Genomic DNA, 21,471 nt, shown 5'->3' with positions numbered 1-21,471 from the left:
CGCAGCGTCGGCGCCGCAACGCACAACGCAAACAAAAACGCAGCAAAACGCATGCACAACGCTACGTTTTGCGCCGCATGCGTCCTTTTTTTCATTGATTTTGGACGCAGCAAAAATGCAACTTGCTGCGTCCTCAGCGCCTGGACGCGGGCACCGCAGGGACGCATGCGGCGCAAAACGCAAGTGAGACGCATGTCCATGCGCCCCCATGTTAAATATAGGGGCGCATGACGCATGCGGCGACGCTGCGGCGCCGACCGCAAACGTGAACGTAGCCTTACTGATCTGCAAATGATGGAAAAATGGAAACAACCTGTCAAAACATTCAGTCTACAGTATGAGCTCCTCCTCGTGCAGAAATGCCGGCAATTCCAATTTCGGTGACGTTAATGGTCGTCTGAGGAAATTTCTGCCATACCAGGCCACATGTTGCTTGTGCTAATGTGAGCAGCCCACATGGCCTAAATGTGCTTCCATGGCTGCAGCTTCATCTGCCTTGTCTCCATTGAGCATATCTGGGACGTTGTTGGTCGGTGATAACACAGGAGCTGCCAGCAGTGGATCTTGATGATTGTACATTCAGTGGCAGAACCTTCCCCAGACGACAATTAATAACCTCAGTGATAGCAGCCAAGGCCGGAAGTGCCAGGATTTTTGTACATGACTCAGACTGAATGATTTGAAAGCATTTTCAGATCAGCGACGTCTCCACCCTGTGATTTCCCGATCAGCAATGTCTCCATCCTGTGATTTCCCGATCAGCAATGTCTCCATCCTGTGAGTTCCTGATCAGTGACGTCTCCACCCTGTGATTTCCCGATCAGCAATGTCTCCATCCTGTGATTTTCCGATCAGTGACGTCTCCACCTGTGATTTCCCGAACAGTGACGTCTCCATCCTGTGATTTCCCGACCAGTGACGTCTCCATCCTGTGATTTCCTGATCAATGACGTCTCCATCCTGTGATTTCCCGATCAGAGACGTCTCCATCCTGTGATTTCCCGATCAGTGACGTCTCCATCCTGTGATTTCCCGATCAGTGACGTCTCCATCCTGTGATTTCCCGATCAGTGACGTCTCCATCCTGTGATTTCCCGATCAGTAACGTCTCCATCCTGTGATTTCCCGATCAGTGACGTCTCCATCCTGTGATTTCCCGACCAGTGAAATCTCCATCCTGTGATTTCCCGATCAGTGACATCTCCATCCTGTGATTTCCCCATCAGAGACGTCTCCACCCTGTGATTTCCCGATCAGTGACGTCTCCATCCTGTGATTTCCCGATCAGTGACGTCTCCATCCTGTGATTTCCCGATCAGTGACGTCTCCATCCTGTGATTTCCCGATCAGTGACATCTCCATCCTCTGATTTCCCGATCAGTGACGTCTCCACCTGTGATTTCCCGATCAGTGACGTCTCCACCTGTGATTTCCCGAACAGTGACGTCTCCATCCTGTGATTTCCCGATCAGTGACGTCTCCATCCTGTGATTTCCCGATCAGTGACATCTCCATCCTCTGATTTCCCGATCAGTGATGTCTCCACCTGTGATTTCCCGATCAGTGACGTCTCCACCTGTGATTTCCCGATCAGTGACGTCTCCATCCTGTGATTTCCCGATCAGTGACGTCTCCATCCTGTGATTTCCCGATCAGTAACGTCTCCATCCTGTGATTTCCCGATCAGCGACGTCTCCATCCTGTGATTTCCCGATCAGCGACGTCTCCACCTGTGATTTCCCGATCAGTGACGTCTCCATCCTGTGATTTCCCGACCAGTGAAATCTCCATCCTGTGATTTCCCGATCAGTGACATCTCCATCCTGTGATTTCCCCATCAGAGACGTCTCCACCCTGTGATTTCCCGATCAGTGACGTCTCCATCCTGTGATTTCCCGATCAGTGACGTCTCCATCCTGTGATTTCCCGATCAGTGACGTCTCCATCCTGTGATTTCCCGATCAGTGACATCTCCATCCTCTGATTTCCCGATCAGTGACGTCTCCACCTGTGATTTCCCGATCAGTGACGTCTCCACCTGTGATTTCCCGAACAGTGACGTCTCCATCCTGTGATTTCCCGATCAGTGACGTCTCCATCCTGTGATTTCCCGATCAGTGACATCTCCATCCTCTGATTTCCCGATCAGTGATGTCTCCACCTGTGATTTCCCGATCAGTGACGTCTCCACCTGTGATTTCCCGATCAGTGACGTCTCCATCCTGTGATTTCCCGATCAGTGACGTCTCCATCCTGTGATTTCCCGATCAGTAACGTCTCCATCCTGTGATTTCCCGATCAGCGACGTCTCCATCCTGTGATTTCCCGATCAGCGACGTCTCCACCTGTGATTTCCCGATCAGTGACGTCTCCACCCTCTGATTTCCCGATCAGTGACGTCTCCATCCTGTGATTTCCCGACCAGTGACATCTCCACCCTGTGATTTCCCGATCAGTGACGTCTCCATCCTGTGATTTCCTGATCAGTGACGTCTCCATCCTGTGATTTCCCGATCAGTGACGTCTCCATCCTGTGATTTCCCGATCAGTGACATCTCCATCCTCTGATTTCCCGATCAGTGACGTCTCCACCTGTGATTTCCCGATCAGTGACGTCTCCACCTGTGATTTCCCGAACAGTGACGTCTCCATCCTGTGATTTCCCGATCAGTGACGTCTCCATCCTGTGATTTCCCGATCAGTGACATCTCCATCCTCTGATTTCCCGATCAGTGATGTCTCCACCTGTGATTTCCCGATCAGTGACGTCTCCACCTGTGATTTCCCGATCAGTGACGTCTCCATCCTGTGATTTCCCGATCAGTGACGTCTCCATCCTGTGATTTCCCGATCAGTAACGTCTCCATCCTGTGATTTCCCGATCAGCGACGTCTCCATCCTGTGATTTCCCGATCAGCGACGTCTCCACCTGTGATTTCCCGATCAGTGACGTCTCCACCCTCTGATTTCCCGATCAGTGACGTCTCCATCCTGTGATTTCCCGACCAGTGACATCTCCACCCTGTGATTTCCCGATCAGTGACGTCTCCACCTGTGATTTCCCGATCAGTGACGTCTCCATCCTGTGATTTCCTGATCAGTGACGTCTCCATCCTGTGATTTCCTGATCAGTGACGTCTCCATCCTGTGATTTCCCGATCAGTGACGTCTCCATCCTGTGATTTCCCGATCAGTGACGTCTCCATCCTGTGATTTCCCGATCAGTGACATCTCCATCCTGTGATTTCCTGATCAGTGACGTCTCCATCCTGTGATTTCCTGATCAGTGACGTCTCCATCCTGTGATTTCCCGATCAGTGACGTCTCCATCCTCTGATTTCCTGATCAGTGACGTCTCCACCTGTGATTTCCTGATCAGTGACGTCTCCACCTGTGATTTCCCGAACAGTGACGTCTCCACCCTGTGATTTCCCGATCAGTGACGTCTCCACCTGTGATTTCCCGATCAGTGACGTCTCCATCCTGTGATTTCCAGATCAGTGACGTCTCCATCCTGTGATTTCCCGATCAGTGATGTCTCCATCCTGTGATTTCCCGATCAGTGACGTCTCCATCTTGAGATTTACATCATTTCACCACTTTTTTCTTAGTGTTACAAATCTAATGTTGAGAAGCGATAGCTGTAGATGGCGTCTCCAGATTGACGAGCGCAGAGATCGGAGCGACTTTAATGGAGAAGATGGATAATTTGGGCAACAATGTATCACAATAGTTAGAGTACCTGGATTCCACAGAATATCAGATCCGAGCCGTTACTAAATCTGCTTAGATATTTATTTTTAACAATATCTCTTTCTGATAACGTTGATTCACAAAGCAAAAACAGTGAGAAAGACCCTCTGAGATGTGGCCCCTCCACCCTCGTGCCCCCCATGACCTCCATGGGCTTGAAATCTAGAACTAACACAATTTTTTTGCCAAACTGCTTCACTTGAAATACAAGGGAGAAATAAAAGAAAAGCCAGATACAAGGAACGCTGCTCTTCTTTCCTCCGAGACTTCTCTAGCTCTTCACCCCACCTCTGGAATTCACTTCTACAGGTCCCGGAGTGCAAAGTTTAAGGGTTTTTTTTTAACATGAAGCAGGAGGGATAAGACCACTGCGAAGCTGATGGAAATGATGTTATTTCTGAGTCCCGGGAAGAATATGAGGCTGTGACTGAATCATATGAAATCTCCGAAGCTCGAGAGTGACGCCTCCTCACACCATCAATATTTTAACAGCTGGGGGTCATAAAACCTCGTCACCTTCCAGCAGCCAAAGCGTCCAGAGAAATTTACCGGAACGTCATGTTCCCGATGACTGAGGATCTGGTTGCGCAAGTGTTAGAATAGTTATGTTCAATTCTCACTTCTTTTTTTTTATTTTTGCAATTAACTGTGAAAAATATTCAGGGTGGAATATATTGGACGTCGTTCTGCAGGAATCTGAGCAGCTACGAACGACCCTGAAACTCCCAAAAGTTACAGTGTATGTCTACATATATACACTGTATAACCAGCTGCCTGCACTGATACATATATATCATGTAAGAAACCGTGTTACACCGCTCACACTGTACTGTGATATTACAAGAAGGTACACCGCTCATAGACGCATACTGTACTGTTACACTACAAGCAGGTACATCGCTCATAGATGCATACTGTACTGGGATATTACAAGACGGTACATCGCTCATAGATGCATACTGTACTGGGATATTACAAGACGGTACATCACTCATAGATACATACTGTACTGTGATATTACAAGCAGGTACACCGCTCATAGACGCATACTGTACTGTGATATTACAAGTAGGTATACCGCTCATAGATGCATACTGTACTGTGATATTACAAGCAGATACACCGCTCATAGATGCATACTGTACTGTGATATTACAAGCAGGTACACCGCTCATAGATGCATACTGTACTGTGATATTACAAGCAGATACACCGCTCATAGATGCATACTGTACTGTGATATTACAAGCAGGTATACCGCTCATAGATGCATACTGTACTGTGATATTACAAGCAGGTGCATACTGTACTGTGATATTACAAGCAGGTACACAGACTTGTCTCTCAGAAGTAGCGCTCACAGTGGCACCATATGGAAGCACAAGTGGTGCCTTGGCTCTGTAGTAGGTAGGGTCACTGCCACATTCATGAGAATTACCAGCTACAACCCCGGATAATCCTAAGGAACAAGCCATTCTCAAAGCCAATAAGAAACCAATTTGACCCTTGAGATGACGAAGTGAGGAAACAAAACTTTTTTCAATTTATCTTTCATCAGATGCATTCACATAAAGGTAAAAATGGCCAAAACCTTACCCCAGTTTTCTCGTCAATTATTTTTATACCAGAAAGGGAAATGTTCACCCAGATTCGCTGCTTGTGTTGTCCCTGAGCCCGACCTGCAGCAGCCATACCCTATGAAAGACAACATGTAATGCAACATTAATATATAAAGCAGCTTAATATAACCATGTATCTCTGTATACAGGGAGCTCCCCCTAATGGTGACTGCAGACAGAATCTTATCATGTATCTCTGTATACAGGGAGCTCCCCCTAGTGGTGGCTGCAGACAGGATCTTATCATGTATCTCTGTATACAGGGAGCTCCCCCTAGTGGTGACTGCAGACAGAATCTTATCATGTATCTCTGTATACAGGGAGCTCCCTCTAGTGGTGACTGCAGACAGAATCTTATCATGTATCTCTGTATACAGGGAGCTCCCTCTAGTGGTGACTGCAGACAGGATCTTATGTATCTCTGTATACAGGGAACTCCCTCTAGTGGTGACTGCAGACAGGATCTTATCATGTATCTCTGTATACAGGGAGCTCCCCCTAGTGGTGGCTGCAGACAGAATCTTATCATGTATCTCTGTATACAGGGAGCTCCCCCTAGTGGTGACTGGAGACAGGATCTTATCATGTATCTCTGTATACAGGGAGCTCCCCCTAGCGGTGGCTGCAGACAGGATCTTATCATGTATCTCTGTATACAGGGAGCTCCCCCTAGCGGTGGCTGCAGACAGAATCTTATCATGTATCTCTGTATACCGGGAACTCCCCCTAGTGGTGGCTGCAGACAGGATCTTATCATGTATCTCTGTATACAGAGAGCTCCCCCTAGTGGTGACTGCGACAGATTCTTATCATGTATCTCTGTATACAGGGAGCTCCCCCTAGTGGTGGCTGCAGACAGAATCTTATCATGTATCTGTATACAGGGAGCTCCCCCTAGTGGTAACTGCAGACAGGATCTTATCATGTATCTCTCTGTATAGAGGGAGCTCCCCCTAGTGGTGACTGCAGACAGGATCTTATCATGTATCTCTGTATACAGGGAGCTCCCCCTAGTGGTGGCTGCAGACAGGATCTTATCATGTATCTCTCTGTATACAGGGAGCTCCCCCTAGGGGTGGCTGCAGACAGGATCTTATCACGTATCTCTGTATACAGGGAGCTCCCCCTAATGGTGGCTGCAAACAGGATCTTATCATGTATCTCTGTATACAGGGAGCTCCCTCTAGTGGTGGCTGCAGGCAGGATCTTATCATGTATCTCTGTATACAGGGAGCTCCCCCTAGTGGTGACTGCAGACAGGATCTTATCATGTATCTCTGTATACAGGGAGCTCCCCCTAGTGGTGGCTGCAGACAGATCTTATCATGTATCTCTGTATACAGGGAGCTCCCCCTAGTGATGGCTGCAGACAGGAGCAGACAGGATCTTATCATGTGTCTCTGTATACAGGGAGCTCCCCCTAGTGGTGGCTGCAGACAGAATCCTATCATGTATCTCTGTATACAGGGAGCTCCCCCTAGTGGTGACTGCAGACAGGATCTTATCATGAATCTCTGTATACAGGGAGCTCCCCCTAGTGGTGACTGCAGACAGGATCTTATCATGTGTCTCTGTATACAGGGAGCTCCCCCTAGTGGTGGCTGCAGACAGAATCCTATCATGTATCTCTGTATACAGGGAGCTCCCTAGTGGTGAGTGCAGACAGGATCTTATCATGTATCTCTGTATACAGAGAGCTCCCCCTAGTGGTGACTGCAGACAGGATCTTATCATGTATCTCTGTATACAGGGAGCTCCCCCTAGTGGTGGCTGCAGACAGGATCTTATCATGTATCTCTGTATACAGGGAGCTCCCCCTAGTGGTGACTGCAGACAGGATCTTATCATGTATCTCTGTATACAGGGAGCTCCCCCTAGTGGTGGCTGCAGACAGGATCTTATCATGTATCTCTCTGTATACAGGGAGCTCCCCCTAGGGGTGGCTGCAGACAGGATCTTATCACGTATCTCTGTATACAGGGAGCTCCCCCTAATGGTGGCTGCAAACAGGATCTTATCATGTATCTCTGTATACAGGGAGCTCCCTCTAGTGGTGGCTGCAGACAGGATCTTATCATGTATCTCTGTATACAGGGAGCTCCCCCTAGTGGTGGCTGCAGACAGATCTTATCATGTATCTCTGTATACAGGGAGCTCCCCCTAGTGATGGCTGCAGACAGGAGCAGACAGGATCTTATCATGTGTCTCTGTATACAGGGAGCTCCCCCTAGTGGTGGCTGCAGACAGAATCCTATCATGTATCTCTGTATACAGGGAGCTCCCCCTAGTGGTGACTGCAGACAGGATCTTATCATGTATCTCTGTATACAGGGAGCTCCCCCTAGTGGTGACTGCAGGCAGGATCTTATCATGTGTCTCTGTATACAGGGAGCTCCCCCTAGTGGTGGCTGCAGACAGAATCCTATCATGTATCTCTGTATACAGGGAGCTCCCCCTAGTGGTGAGTGCAGACAGGATCGTATCATGTATCTCTGTATACAGGGAGCTCCCCTAGTGGTGACTGCAGACAGGATCTTATCATGTATCTCTGTATACAGTGAGCTCCCCCTAGTGGTGGCTGCAGACTGGATCTTATCCTGTATCTCTGTATACAGGGAGCTCCCCCTAGTGGTGGCTGCAGGCAGGATCTTATCATGTATCTCTGTATACAGGGAGCTCCCCCTAGTGGTGACTGCAGACAGATCTTATCATGTATCTCTGTATACAGGGAGCTCCCCCTAGTGCTGGCTGCAGACAGGATCTTACCATGTATCTCTGTATACAGGGAGCTCCCCCTAGTGGTGACTGCAGACAGGATCTTACCATGTATCTCTGTATACAGGGAGCTCCCCCTAGTGGTGGCTGCAGGCAGGATCTTATCATGTATCTCTGTATACAGGGAGCTCCCCCTAGTGGTGGCTGCAGACAGAATCTTATCATGTATCTCTGTATACAGGGAGCTCCCCCTAGTGGTGACTGCAGACAGGATCTTACCATGTATCTCTGTATACAGGGAGCTCCCCCTAGTGGTGACTGCAGACAGGATCTTATCATGTATCTCTGTATACAGGGAGCTCCCCCTAGTTGTGGCTGCAGACAGAATCTTATCATGTATCTCTGTATACAGGGAGCTCCCCCTAGTGGTGACTGCAGACAGGATCTTACCATGTATCTCTGTATACAGGGAGCTCCCCCTAGTGGTGACTGCAGACAGGATCTTATCATGTATCTCTGTATACAGGGAGCTCCCACTAGTGGTGGCTGCAGACAGGATCTTATCATGTATCTCTGTATATAGGGAGCTCCCCCTAGTGGTGGCTGCAGACAGGATCTTATCATGTATCTCTGTATATAGGGAGCTCCCCCTAGTGGTGGCTGCAGACAGGATCTTATCATGTATCTCTGTATACAGAGAGCTCCCCCTAGTGGTGACTGCAGAGAGGATCTTATCATGTATCTCTGTATACAGGCAGCTCTCCCTAGTGGTGGCTGCAGACAGAATCTTATCATGTATCTCTGTATACAGGGAGCTCCCCCTAGTGGTGGCTGCAGACAGAATCTTATCATGTATCTCTGTATACAGGGAGCTCCCCCTAGTGGTGGCTGCAGACAGGATCTTATCATGTATCTCTGTATACAGGGAGCTCCCCCTAGTGATGGCTGCAGACAGGATCTTGTCATGTATCTCTGTATACAGGGAGCTCCCCCTAGTGGTGGCTGCAGACAGGATCTTATCATGTATCTCTGTATACAGGGAGCTCCCCCTAGTGGTGACTGCAGACAGAATCTTATCATGTATCTCTATACAGGGAGCTCCCCCTAGTGGTGGCTGCAGACAGGATCTTATCATGTATCTCTGTATACAGGCAGCTCTCCCTAGTGGTGGCTGCAGACAGAATCTTATCATGTATCTCTGTATACAGGGAGCTCCCCCTGGTGGTGGCTGCAGACAGGATCTTATCATGTATCTCTGTACACAGGGAGCTCCCCCTAGTGGTGACTGCAGACAGGATCTTATCATGTATCTCTGTATACAGGGAGCTCCCCCTAGTGGTGGCTGCAGACAGGATCTTATCATGTATCTCTGTATACAGGGAGCTCCCCCTAGTGGTGGCTGCAGACAGTATCTTATCATGTATCTCTGTATACAGGGAGCTCCCCCTAGTGGTGGCTGCAGACAGTATCTTATCATGTATCTCTGTACACAGGGAGCTCCCCCTAGTGGTGACTGCAGACAGGATCTTATCATGTATCTCTGTATACAGGGAGCTCCCCCTAGTGGTGGCTGCAGACAGGATCTTATCATGTATCTCTGTATACAGGGAGCTCCCCCTAGTGGTGGCTGCAGACAGTATCTTATCATGTATCTCTGTATACAGGGAGCTCCCCCTAGTGGTGGCTGCAGACAGGATCTTATCATGTATCTCTGTACACAGGGAGCTCCCCCTAGTGGTGACTGCAGACAGGATCTTATTATGTATCTCTGTATACAGGGCGCTCCCCCTAGTGGTGGCTGCAGACAGGATCTTATCATGTATCTCTGTATACAGGGAGCTCCCCCTAGTGGTGGCTGCAGACAGGATCTTATCATGTATCTCTATACAGGGAGCTCCCCCTAGTGGTGGCTGCAGACAGTATCTTATCATGTATCTCTGTATACAGGGAGCTCCCCCTAGTGGTGGCTGCAGACAGGATCTTATCATGTATCTCTGTACACAGGGAGCTCCCCCTAGTGGTGACTGCAGACAGGATCTTATTATGTATCTCTGTATACAGGGCGCTCCCCCTAGTGGTGGCTGCAGACAGGATCTTATAATGTATCTCTGTATACAGGGAGCTCCCCCTAGTGGTGGCTGCAGACAGTATCTTATCATGTATCTCTGTATACAGGGCGCTCCCCCTAGTGGTGACTGCAGACAGGATCTTATCATGTATCTCTGTATACAGGTAGCTCCCCCTAGTGGTGACTGCAGATAGAATCTTATCATGTACCTCTGTATACAGTCAGCTCCCCCTAGTGGTACCAGAGCGCTCACCTTTAGCTTCATCATGGAGTCCTGACTCATTTTATCTCCACGTGCTTCCGGTACATCATCGATTCCAATTAATTTGGCTTTATATCGCACTCCATCCCCTTTAAATCTGGCCAATAGGAATTCATCTGTTTTCTCTGGACCTGCGGAATGACAGACTAACTCAGTCAATAAGCAAAACTCGTCCTTCTTTCAGTGTCTGGAGAACTACAATCTCCATCATGGCTGATCAGGAATCTCCACAATCGTCAGCGTCTCCAATAACGACATTAATAATTGGGAATTCAGCAATGTTCCCCGCCGTGCACCATGGGGTAACACAATACGCTGTGTAATGACCCTCCGCTGACAGCACGGGGGCCCTAAACCGGCCCAGAACAGCATGGCGATCACATTTCAGCGGTCACAGCGGTTCCTTCATTCAGCACTTTACATGAAAGCCAGATGTTTGCGGCTCGGGGACACATGGCTCTGATTAACCGTCCAGTCTCTTCCCTACAATGAAGATGCTGGAGGTCGGGAGGATCTTCACCTGTCAAAACATTGTCCACCGGCCTCAGTATTTCTGCCAGATTCACAACCGCAAATACTTTCTATATTTTTTGATGTGTTCGATGTGGAAAAAAAAAAAAAGATTGAGACTATTTACCACTCACAAGGGGGCGCCACCCAAACCCCTACATTCTCAACTCACGCTGTATGTAAACCACAAGGTGCACACCAGGCCCAAAAGGGTGCTCAAATTGGGAAGAAGCGGTGCTTTAAAGGAGATCTGTCACCAGAATACACAATATAAACTGTATACATTAATAAATAGATACATTAAACCTGATGAGGCTGGTGTACTTGCTTGGAAATCCATATAATAATGAGTGTATGATTATGATATTAAAATGAGAACTTTAGGAGTCCAGTTAAAGTGTGAAAGAGCTCAAGTGTTGTTCAAGGTATTCAGTCTCTGCCCGCCCAGAATGACTGACTGCTGCAGCTTATACTGAGCAGAGAGAGGCTATAGTAGCAGTAGAAGAAAGAAGGATAGTGAGGAGCTGTTAGTCAGACTAGATGGGCGCAGATACAGCAGTAGGAACAGCAGGGAGGAAGGACACTGAGGAGCTGTCAGTCAGTCTATGTAGGCAGAAATTCTACAGCAGCGGGGAGGAGGGACCCTGAGGAGCTGTAAATCAAACTAGGTGGCTGAAATTCAGCTGCAGGAGGAGGGACACTGAGGAGTTGTCAGTCAGGCTATGTGGGCAAAAATTCAACATCAGCAGGGAGGAGGTACACTGAGGAACTCTCACTAAGGCTATGTGGCTGAGACTCAGAAGCAGGGAGAATGGACACTGAGGAACTGTCACTAAGGCTATGTGGCTGAGACGCAGAAGCAGGGAGAAAGGACACTGAGGAACTGTCACTAAGGCTATGTGGCTGAGACTCAGAAGCAGGGAGAAAGGACACTGAGGAACTGTCACTAAGGCTATGTGGCTGAGACTCAGAAGCAGGGAGAAAGGACACTGAGGAACTCTCACTAAGGCTATGTGGCTGAGACTCAGAAGCAGGGAGAATGGACACTGAGGAACTGTCACTAAGGCTATGTGGCTGAGACGCAGAAGCAGGGAGAAAGGACACTGAGGAACTGTCACTAAGGCTATGTGGCTGAGACTCAGAAGCAGGGAGGAAGGACACTGAGGGGCTGTCACTAAGGCTATGTGGCTGAGACTCAGAAGCAGGGAGGAGGGACGCTTAGGAACTGTCACTAAGGTTATGTGGCTGAGACTCAGAAGCAGGGAGGAAGAACACAGAGGAACTGTCACTAAGGCTATATGGCTGAGACTCAGAAGCAGGGAGGAAGGACAATGAGGAGCTGTCACTAAGGCTATGTGGCTGAGACTCAGAAGCAGGGAGGAGGGACACTGAGGAACTGTCACTAAAGTTATGTGGCTGAGACTCAGAAGCAGTGAGGAAGGACGCTGAGGAACTGTCACTAAGGCTTTGTGGCTGAGACTCAGAAGCAGGGAGGAAGGACACTGAGGAACTGTCACTAAGGCTATGTGGCTGAGACTCAGAAGCAGGGAGGAGGGACAGTGAGGAACTCTCGCTAAGGTTATGTGGCTGAGACTCAGAAGCAGGGAGGAAGGACACTGAGGGGTTGTCACTAAGGCTATGTCGCTGAGACTCAGAAGCAGGGGGAAGGGCACTGAGGAACTGTCACTAAGGCTATGTGGCTGAGACTCAGAAGCAGGCAGGAAGGACACTGAGGAACTGGCACTAAGGTTATGTGGCTGAGACTCAGAAGCAGGGAGGAAGGACACTGAGGGGCTGTCACTAAGGCTATGTGGCTGAGACTCAGAAGCAGGGAGGAAGGGCACTGAGGAACTGACACTAAGGTTATGTGGCTGAGACTCAGAAGCAGGGAGGAAGGACACTGAGGGGCTGTCACTAAGGCTATGTGGCTGAGACTCAGAAGCAGGGAGGAGGGACGCTTAGGAACTGTCACTAAGGTTATGTGGCTGAGACTCAGAAGCAGGGAGGAAGAATACAGAGGAACTGTCACTAAGGCTATATGGCTGAGACTCAGAAGCAGGGAGGAAGGACAATGAGGAGCTGTCACTAAGGCTATGTGGCTGAGACTCAGAAGCAGGGAGGAGGGACACTGAGGAACTGTCACTAAAGTTATGTGGCTGAGACTCAGAAGCAGTGAGGAAGGACACTGAGGAACTGTCACTAAGGCTTTGTGGCTGAGACTCAGAAGCAGGGAGGAAGGACACTGAGGAACTGTCACTAAGGCTATGTGGGTGAGACTCAGAAGCAGGGAGGAGGGACAGTGAGGAACTCTCGCTAAGGTTATGTGGCTGAGACTCAGAAGCAGGGAGGAAGGACACTGAGGGGTTGTCACTAAGGCTATGTCGCTGAGACTCAGAAGCAGGGGGAAGGGCACTGAGGAACTGTCACTAAGGCTATGTGGCTGAGACTCAGAAGCAGGGAGGAAGGACACTGAGGAACTGGCACTAAGGCTATGTGGCTGAGACTCAGAAGCAGGGAGGAAGGACACTGAGGAACTGTCACTAAGGCTAAGTGGCTGAGACTCAGAAGCAGGGAGGAAGGACACTGAGGAACTGGCACTAAGGCTATGTGGCTGAGACTCAGAAGCAGGGAGGAAGGACACTGAGGAACTGTCACTAAGGCTATGTGGCTGAGACTCAGAAGCAGGGAGAAAGGACACTGAGGGGCTGTCACTAAGGCTATGTGGCTGAGACTCAGAAGCAGGGAGGAGGGACACTGAAGAACTGTCACTAAGGCTATGTGGCTGAGACTCAGAAGCAGGGAGAAAGGACACTGAGGAGCTGTCACTAAGGCTATGTGGCTGAGACTCAGAAGCAGGGAGAAAGGACACTGAGGAGCTGTCACTAAGGCTATGTGGCTGAGACTCAGAAGCAGGGAGGAAGGACACTGAGGAACTGGCACTAAGGCTATGTGGCTGAGACTCAGAAGCAGGGAGGAAGGACACTGAGGAACTGTCACTAAGGCTATGTGGCTGAGACTCAGAAGCAGGGAGGAAGGACACTGAGGAACTGGCACTAAGGCTATGTGGCTGAGACTCAGAAGCAGGGAGGAAGGACACTGAGGAACTGTCACTAAGGCTATGTGGCTGAGACTCAGAAGCAGGGAGAAAGGACACTGAGGAGCTGTCACTAAGGCTATGTGGCTGAGACTCAGAAGCAGGGAGGAGGGACACTGAGGAACTGTCACTAAGGCTATGTGGCTGAGACTCAGAAGCAGGGAGAAAGGACACTGAGGAGCTGTCACTAAGGCTATGTGGCTGAGACTCAGAAGCAGGGAGGAGTGACACTTAGGAACTGTCACTAAGGTTATGTGGCTGAGACTCAGAAGCAGGGAGGAAGAACACAGAGGAACTGTCATTCAGGCTATGTGGCTGAGACTTAGAAGCAGGGAGGAAGGGCACTGAGAGGCTGTCACTAAGGTTATGTGGCTGATACTCAGAAGCAGGAAGGAAAGACACTGAGGGGCTGTCACTAAAGCTATGTGGCTGAGACTCAGAAGTAGGGAGGAGGGGCACTGAGGAACTGTCACTAAGGCTATGTGGCTGAGACTCAGAAGCAGGGAGGAAGGACACTGAGGAACTCTCACTAAGGCTATGTGGCTGAGACTGAGAAGCAGGGAGGAGGTACACTGAGGAACTGTCACTAAGGTTATGTGGCTGAGACTCAGAAGCAGGGAGGAGGTACACTGAGGGGCTGTCACTAAGGCTATGTGGCTGAGACTCAGAAGCAGGGAGGAAGGGCACTGAGGGGCTGTCACTAAAGCTATGTGGCTGAGACTCAGAAGCAGGGAGGAGGGACACTGAGGAATTCTCACTAAGGCTATGTGGCTGAGACTCAGAAGCAGGGAGGAGGTACACTGAGGGGTTGTCACTAAAGCTATGTGGCTGAGACTCAGAAGCAGGGAGGAGGTACACTGAGGAACTGTCACTAAGGTTATGTGGCTGAGACTCAGAAGCAGGGAGGAGGGACACTGAGGGGCTGTCACTAAAGCTATGTGGCTGAGACTCAGAAGCAGGGAGGAGGTACACTGAGGAACTGTCACTAAGGTTATGTGGCTGAGACTCAGAAGCAGGGAGGAGGGACACTGAGGGGCTGTAAATTAAACTAGATTGGCATAAATTCAGTATCAGGAACAGCTGCCAGGAAGGACACTGAGGAGTTGTCAGTCAGGCTACCTAGGCAGATATCAAGAAAGGATTATACAGCCATTCTCATGTGCATTTACACAGTAAGTACAGCAATTTCATCAGGTCTAAGAAATCTATAATAATATATGCAGTTTGTATTGTGAAACCTGGTTACAGATGTGATTTATGTATGCAGCATACTGTGTAACTGTAGTCTGGAGGAGGATATTTTATCTCATTTGTAGTCGGAGGACCTCGTCCAGGGATCCAAATATCAGATGTATAGTTTCATACAGCTTGTACCAGTACAAAGTTTTACCTTTTTTCCTTTCCCTCTTTGTCACTGGTTTGCCGGCTGGAGCTGGAGTTACGTCAGTGGAAGTGCTGGTGCAGGATTCTACATCGGTCGACATGTTTGGAGGCCTGCCTCACAACGTCCGGATCATTAAAAACACAAGGGACCAATTACAGAGGAAACGCTCCAAAATTGCCTCTCAAAGCAAAGTCATAATTACACCTGAAAGACAAAAAAGGACAAAATCTAGTCCAGAATTTCCATTTCCTCCTTTTTACAGTAGGTGGTAGAAGAAGAAGCAAAGAGAGTGGAATCACACCTGACTGCAGGGTCAGACTACACAGGGTTTGTTTGTAGTCTGTTACCATGGAGACACATAACAACATATGTATACAACAACAACATAAATAGGAGATTTTTTTTTAGTGAACATTTTGGGATAAGATTTGCTTTTCTTTGCAGGCAGATAAGCGGCACATCACTGTGATATCTTAATATAACCCCTGCTTATTTTAGATTTATGACCGCCATTATAATTAAATGCTGTGCTATGGTGAATTACATGATGTAATAACACTGGGGCGCCAGTATTAAATGTAAACACAGGCTGATGTAGACTAAGCATTTATGGAACGACTAAATTTATGTTTCTCCGTTGAAACTTATCTGGATTTTATTAGTGCGACGCGGGGCATCCTGATCCCAAAGGACGGGGTGATATTTCTTGGTTTAAAATAAAATAACTGTTATAAACTATGGATGAACACAAACCTTATCAAATTCAAGAACCGGAAATTTTTCATTTTTTTCCTCTTGGAGTGAAGGATTAAAGCACATGTACTTAGAGAAGAATCTGAAGAAACACACAGTTGGTCTGCAAGCAGAGATTTCACATACTGTGCTCCAGAAGAAAAAAATTGAAATATCTCTGTAATGGAGCAATGCTGCTTAAAACGGAAAAAGGAAAAAAGAATCAAGGAAGCTTAGGGATTTTTATGAGGTATTTAACTTATTTTTTTGAGAAAGCAAGAGATTCTCATAAAAAAATCTAAGTTTTTCCTTTTTTTAACATCCCCCTTAATCCACTTATGAACTATGTATACTCGCTATATAGCAGTATATAGAGAATTTAACAATCTCCTTGGAAGCCCAGTCAGAAGTTGAGCAGAAGTACTAGGGCAAGTCAAATGTGTGAAGAGAACATGGAAACTACTAAACATTCGACGCCTTGGTTTGGCCAATTAACGTGGGACCTGGAACTCCAACGACCAGCTATCAAATACTGAAATTTTCCAAACGTTGCGGAATTTGGGAATACAGTTGCCAAAACATGGCTGTTTTTTGTTTTGATGTTTCTGCAAACTGAGTAGATGACAGATATTTCTATTTTTTTATTCTGTCGGGAAATGTTCCGGAAATTTCCTAGAGCAAAGCTTTCCAAGATGCTAGCCCACGGCATCGGGGCTGTAAACAGTGCTCGGTCCAAACCGAATTCCAGGAAGATGAACTCCTGGGATGAAGCCTTCAGAGCAGCTGTCAGCCTTACGTAACATCTCCGAAGAAACGTGCTGTGCCCCCCCCCCCCCCCCCGGCAATACAAAACAGGCCCCATCTGTGAAACGCCGCAAGTTCCCGGCAAACAGAATGGATAACTACAATCAACCTTCAGGAAAAGTAGAAAGTGAAGACGTCGATGACTCTGAGGGTCCGGGAAATCTCTCCTCTCAGTACTTAATGGGATTGTCTACAGCATAGGTGAAAATTTCCAATTCAGTGAGGTCCAACAAAAAGGGACAGTTTTTTTCTCCCCCATTTTGTACTCTATCTTCGGCAATCCCATAGAGAATGAACAGAGCGGCGGTGGTCGAGCATGCGCAGCGGTGGTCGAACATGCGCACATCCCCTCCATTCTTACCCAGTACTAAAAGTGGGTGATTCTGGTGATCATTCGTAGTCTCAAGGGTCAGACACTTTTCCCAAACGTATGGCACATCATACAAAGAGAGCAATCACTGGAGAAGGACATCATGATCGGAAGGATAGAAGGAACAAGGCGAAGAGGAAGACCAGCAACCCGACTGCCTGACAATATCAAGATAACGGCAGAGATAACCCTGGTGGACCTATCTAGGCTTGCAGAAGATCGATCTTCCTACAGAGCGTTCATCCATCAGGTCAACATGACTTGAAATCAAGCCAACAAGCCAAAGATCGACTAATATCTACAGCCTGGTTACTAGGGACAAAAGAGTAATATCTACAGGTCCTTCTCAAAAAATTAGCATATAGTGTTAAATTTCATTATTTACCATAATGTAATGATTACAATTAAACTTTCATATATTATAGATTCATTATCCACCAACTGAAATTTGTCAGGTCTTTTATTGTTTTAATACTGATGATTTTGGCATACAACTCCTGATAACCCAAAAAACCTGTCTCAATAAATTAGCATATTTCACCCGACCAATCAAATAAAAGTGTTTTTTAATACCAAACAAAAAAACCATCAAATAATAATGTTCAGTTATGCACTCAATACTTGGTCGGGAATCCTTTGGCAGAAATGACTGCTTCAATGCGGCGTGGCATGGAGGCAATCAGCCTGTGACACTGCTGAGATGTTATGGAGGCCCAGGATGCTTCAATAGCGGCCTTAAGCTCATCCAGAGTGTTGGGTCTTGCGTCTCTCAACTTTCTCTTCACAATATCCCACAGATTCTCTATGGGGTTCAGGTCAGGAGAGTTGGCAGGCCAATTGAGCACAGTAATACCATGGTCAGTAAACCATTTACCAGTGGTTTTGGCACTGTGAGCAGGTGCCAGGTCGTGCTGAAAAATGAAATCTTCATCTCCATAAAGCATTTCAGCCGATGGAAGCATGAAGTGCTCCAAAATCTCCTGATAGCTAGCTGCATTGACCCTGCCCTTGATGAAACACAGTGGACCAACACCAGCAGCTGACATGGCACCCCACACCATCACTGACTGTGGGTACTTGACACTGGACTTCAGGCATTTTGGCATTTCCTTCTCCCCAGTCTTCCTCCAGACTCTGGCGCCTTGATTTCCGAATGACATGCAAAATTTGCTTTCATCAGAAAAAAGTACTTGGGACCACTTAGCAACAGTCCAGTGCTGCTTCTCTGTAGCCCAGGTCAGGCGCTTCTGCCGCTGTTTATGGTTCAAAAGTGGCTTTACCTGGGGAATGCGGCACCTGTAGCCCATTTCCTGCACACGCCAGACTCAGTCCACTGCTTCCTCAGGTTCCCCAAGGTCTGGAATCGGTCCTTCTCCACAATCTTCCTCAGGGTCCGGTCACCTCTTCTCGTTGTACAGCGTTTTCTGCCACATTGTTTCCTTCCAACAGACTTACCATTGAGGTGCCTTGATACAGCACTCTGGGAACAGCCTATTTGTTGAGAAATATCTTTCTGGGTCTTACCCTCTGGCTTGAGGGTGTCAATGATGGCCTTCTTGACATCTGTCAGGTCGCTAGTCTTACCCATGATGGGGGTTTTGAGTAATGAACCAGGCAGGGAGTTTTTAAAAGCCTCGGGTATCTTTTGCATGTGTTTAGAGTTAATTAGTTGATTCAGAAGATTAGGGTAATAGGTCATTTAGAGAATCTTTTCTTGATATGCTAATTTATTGAGACAGGTTTTTAGGGTTATCAGGAGTTGTATGCCAAAATCATCAGTATTAAAACAATAAAAGACCTGACAAATTTCAGTTGGTGGATAATGAATCTATAATATATGAAAGTTTAATTGTAATCATTACATTATGGTAAATAATGAAATTTAACACTATATGCTAATTTTTTGAGAAGGACCTGTATAGCATGGTTGCTAGGGACACAAGAGTAATATCTACAGTCTGGTTGCTAGGGACACAAGAGTAATATCTACAGCCTGGTTGCTAGGGATACAAGAGTAATATCTACAGCCTGGTTGCTAGGGACAAGGGAGTAATATCTATACCCTGGATGCTAGGGACACAAGAGTAATATTTACAGCCTGGTTGCTAGGGACAAAAGAGTAATATCTACAGCCTGGTTGCTAGGGACACAAGAGTAATATCTATAGCCTGATTATTAGGGACACAAGAGTAATATCTATAGCCTGATTATTAGGGACACAAGAGTAATATCTATAGCCTGATTATTAGGGACACAAGAGTAATATCTACAGCCTGGTTGCTAGGGACACAAGAGTAATATCTACAGCCTGGTTGCTAGGGATACAAGAGTAATATCTACAGCCTGGTTGCTAGGGACAAGGGAGTAATATCTATACCCTGGATGCTAGGGACACAAGAGTAATATTTACAGCCTGGTTGCTAGGGACAAAAGAGTAATATCTACAGCCTGGTTGCTAGGGACACAAGAGTAATATCTATAGCCTGATTATTAGGGACACAAGAGTAATATCTATAGCCTGATTATTAGGGACACAAGAGTAATATCTATAGCCTGATTATTAGGGACACAAGAGTAATATCTACAGCCTGGTTGCTAGGGACACAAGAGTAATACCTACAGCCTGGTTGCTAGGGACACAAAAGTAATACCTACAGCTTGGTTGCTAGGGACACAAGAGTGATATCTACAGCCTGGTTGCTAGGGACACATGAGCAATATCTACAGCCTGGTTGCTAGGGACACGCGAGTAATATGTACAGCCTGGTTGCTAGGGACACGTGAGTAATATCTACAGCCTGGTTACTAGGGACACGTGAGTAATATCTACAGCCTGGTTGCTAGGGACACAAGAGTAATACCTACAGCCTGGTTGCTAGGGACACACGAGTAATATCTACAGCCTGGTACCTAGGGACACATGAGTAATATATACAGCCTGGTTGCTAGGGACACAAGAGTAATACCTACAGCCTCGTTGCTAGGGACACAAGAGTAATATCTACCTGGGGGTGCTCTTGAAGGTAGAGAGGCCTGAGTCTCTGACCTTATTATGCTTCTATTAAACCCTGATCTGTCCCCTCCCTATCTCATGAGGCCTGGGACAGAAATGTAAGGTAAACAAGACACAAAGACAAAACAGGGATAACAGAAAACCTCTATAAAACAAAAGCACTAACAATAGGGAGGAAGATAGGGACAGGGAGGAATAAACTAAATGGGACGAGGGACCAAGAGATAAACACACACGTGCTACAGCAAACCACAGAACTCTTCTACAACAACTCTACTCCAACCACTTAGCTTCAGCACACAGCACAGGAAGATGAATCTTTCACTGGCAGAGACAAGAAGGTCTGACCAGTCTATATCGGAAGAGGTAATGACCAGGTCAGAAGAAGCTGAAATGGAACTGCATGTTTCTGATCAACATAGAAAGGGTCGTTACCTCTTCAGCACCAGAAGAAACTGAATCCATTTAATATGGGACACAAATCACACCATCGCTAAAGAAGAGTGCGATTCATTACCCGACATGACAGTCTAACTGCAGGTTAGGGGGACGCGACACCACAGTGACAGGGTTGCTTTTGAAAGGCATTGCCAATATCCAATAAGACCATTTTTAGCCATCAGGAAGAAGACAAATGAGTATTCCCATTTTTTATACTCCAAGTTTCTGCACCTTAGGCTATGTCCACACGGAGTCTTTTTGCTGAATTTTCAAAGTGGAAATTGAGCAGGAACTTCAAGGTTTTGAGTTGGATTTGGAGAATTTCAGTTTCTGCTCCAAACTTTGCTAAAAAAAACCCTGAGTCTGAACATAGTGCTCATTGTGCCTTCTCTTGCGACTCATTCTGGAGAATAGTGGCACTCCGAGCTTATAGACAACATTAACATCTAAGTAATGCCATTTCAGAAGATTTTTTTTTTTTACGCATGTCTAGCGAGAGATTGATGTCACCTTTGGGTCAGAAATTTACATATCAGTGATTTTCCTGGTACAGAGCTCCAAATCCTCTGCAGAGACCAAGTATCATGCACTAGTTCTCTGCAGTCAGCACTAGGGGGAGCTCAGGAGCTCACTGCATACAGTTCATACACTGAGCTCAATAATAACATTGGGAGCTCCCTCTAGTGGTGGCTGCAGGCGACAGAAT

At 47.3% G+C, this 21,471-nt stretch overlaps 1 protein-coding gene across 5 annotated transcripts in view; it reads right to left on the bottom strand.

Moving 5' to 3' along the window:
* DAB2 (DAB adaptor protein 2) overlaps nucleotides 1-21,471 on the bottom strand; it is a 97,253-nt gene that overhangs the window by 36,457 nt on the left and 39,325 nt on the right. For all 5 annotated transcript variants that reach the window (XM_077281465.1, XM_077281469.1, XM_077281457.1 and 2 more), the window contains 3 exons: nucleotides 15,412-15,609; nucleotides 10,409-10,548; nucleotides 5,350-5,448 (listed from right to left, as the gene is read on the bottom strand). In XM_077281465.1, the coding sequence (XP_077137580.1) occupies nucleotides 5,350-5,448; nucleotides 10,409-10,548; nucleotides 15,412-15,505 (333 nt within the window). In that variant the 5' untranslated portion in view covers nucleotides 15,506-15,609. The remainder of the gene's footprint in view (nucleotides 1-5,349; nucleotides 5,449-10,408; nucleotides 10,549-15,411; nucleotides 15,610-21,471) is intronic.

This window comes from Ranitomeya variabilis, chromosome 1, assembly GCF_051348905.1.
Source record: "Ranitomeya variabilis isolate aRanVar5 chromosome 1, aRanVar5.hap1, whole genome shotgun sequence".
NCBI classification, from domain to species: domain Eukaryota; kingdom Metazoa; phylum Chordata; class Amphibia; order Anura; family Dendrobatidae; genus Ranitomeya; species Ranitomeya variabilis.
This window is presented reverse-complemented; position numbering and strand designations above follow the sequence as displayed.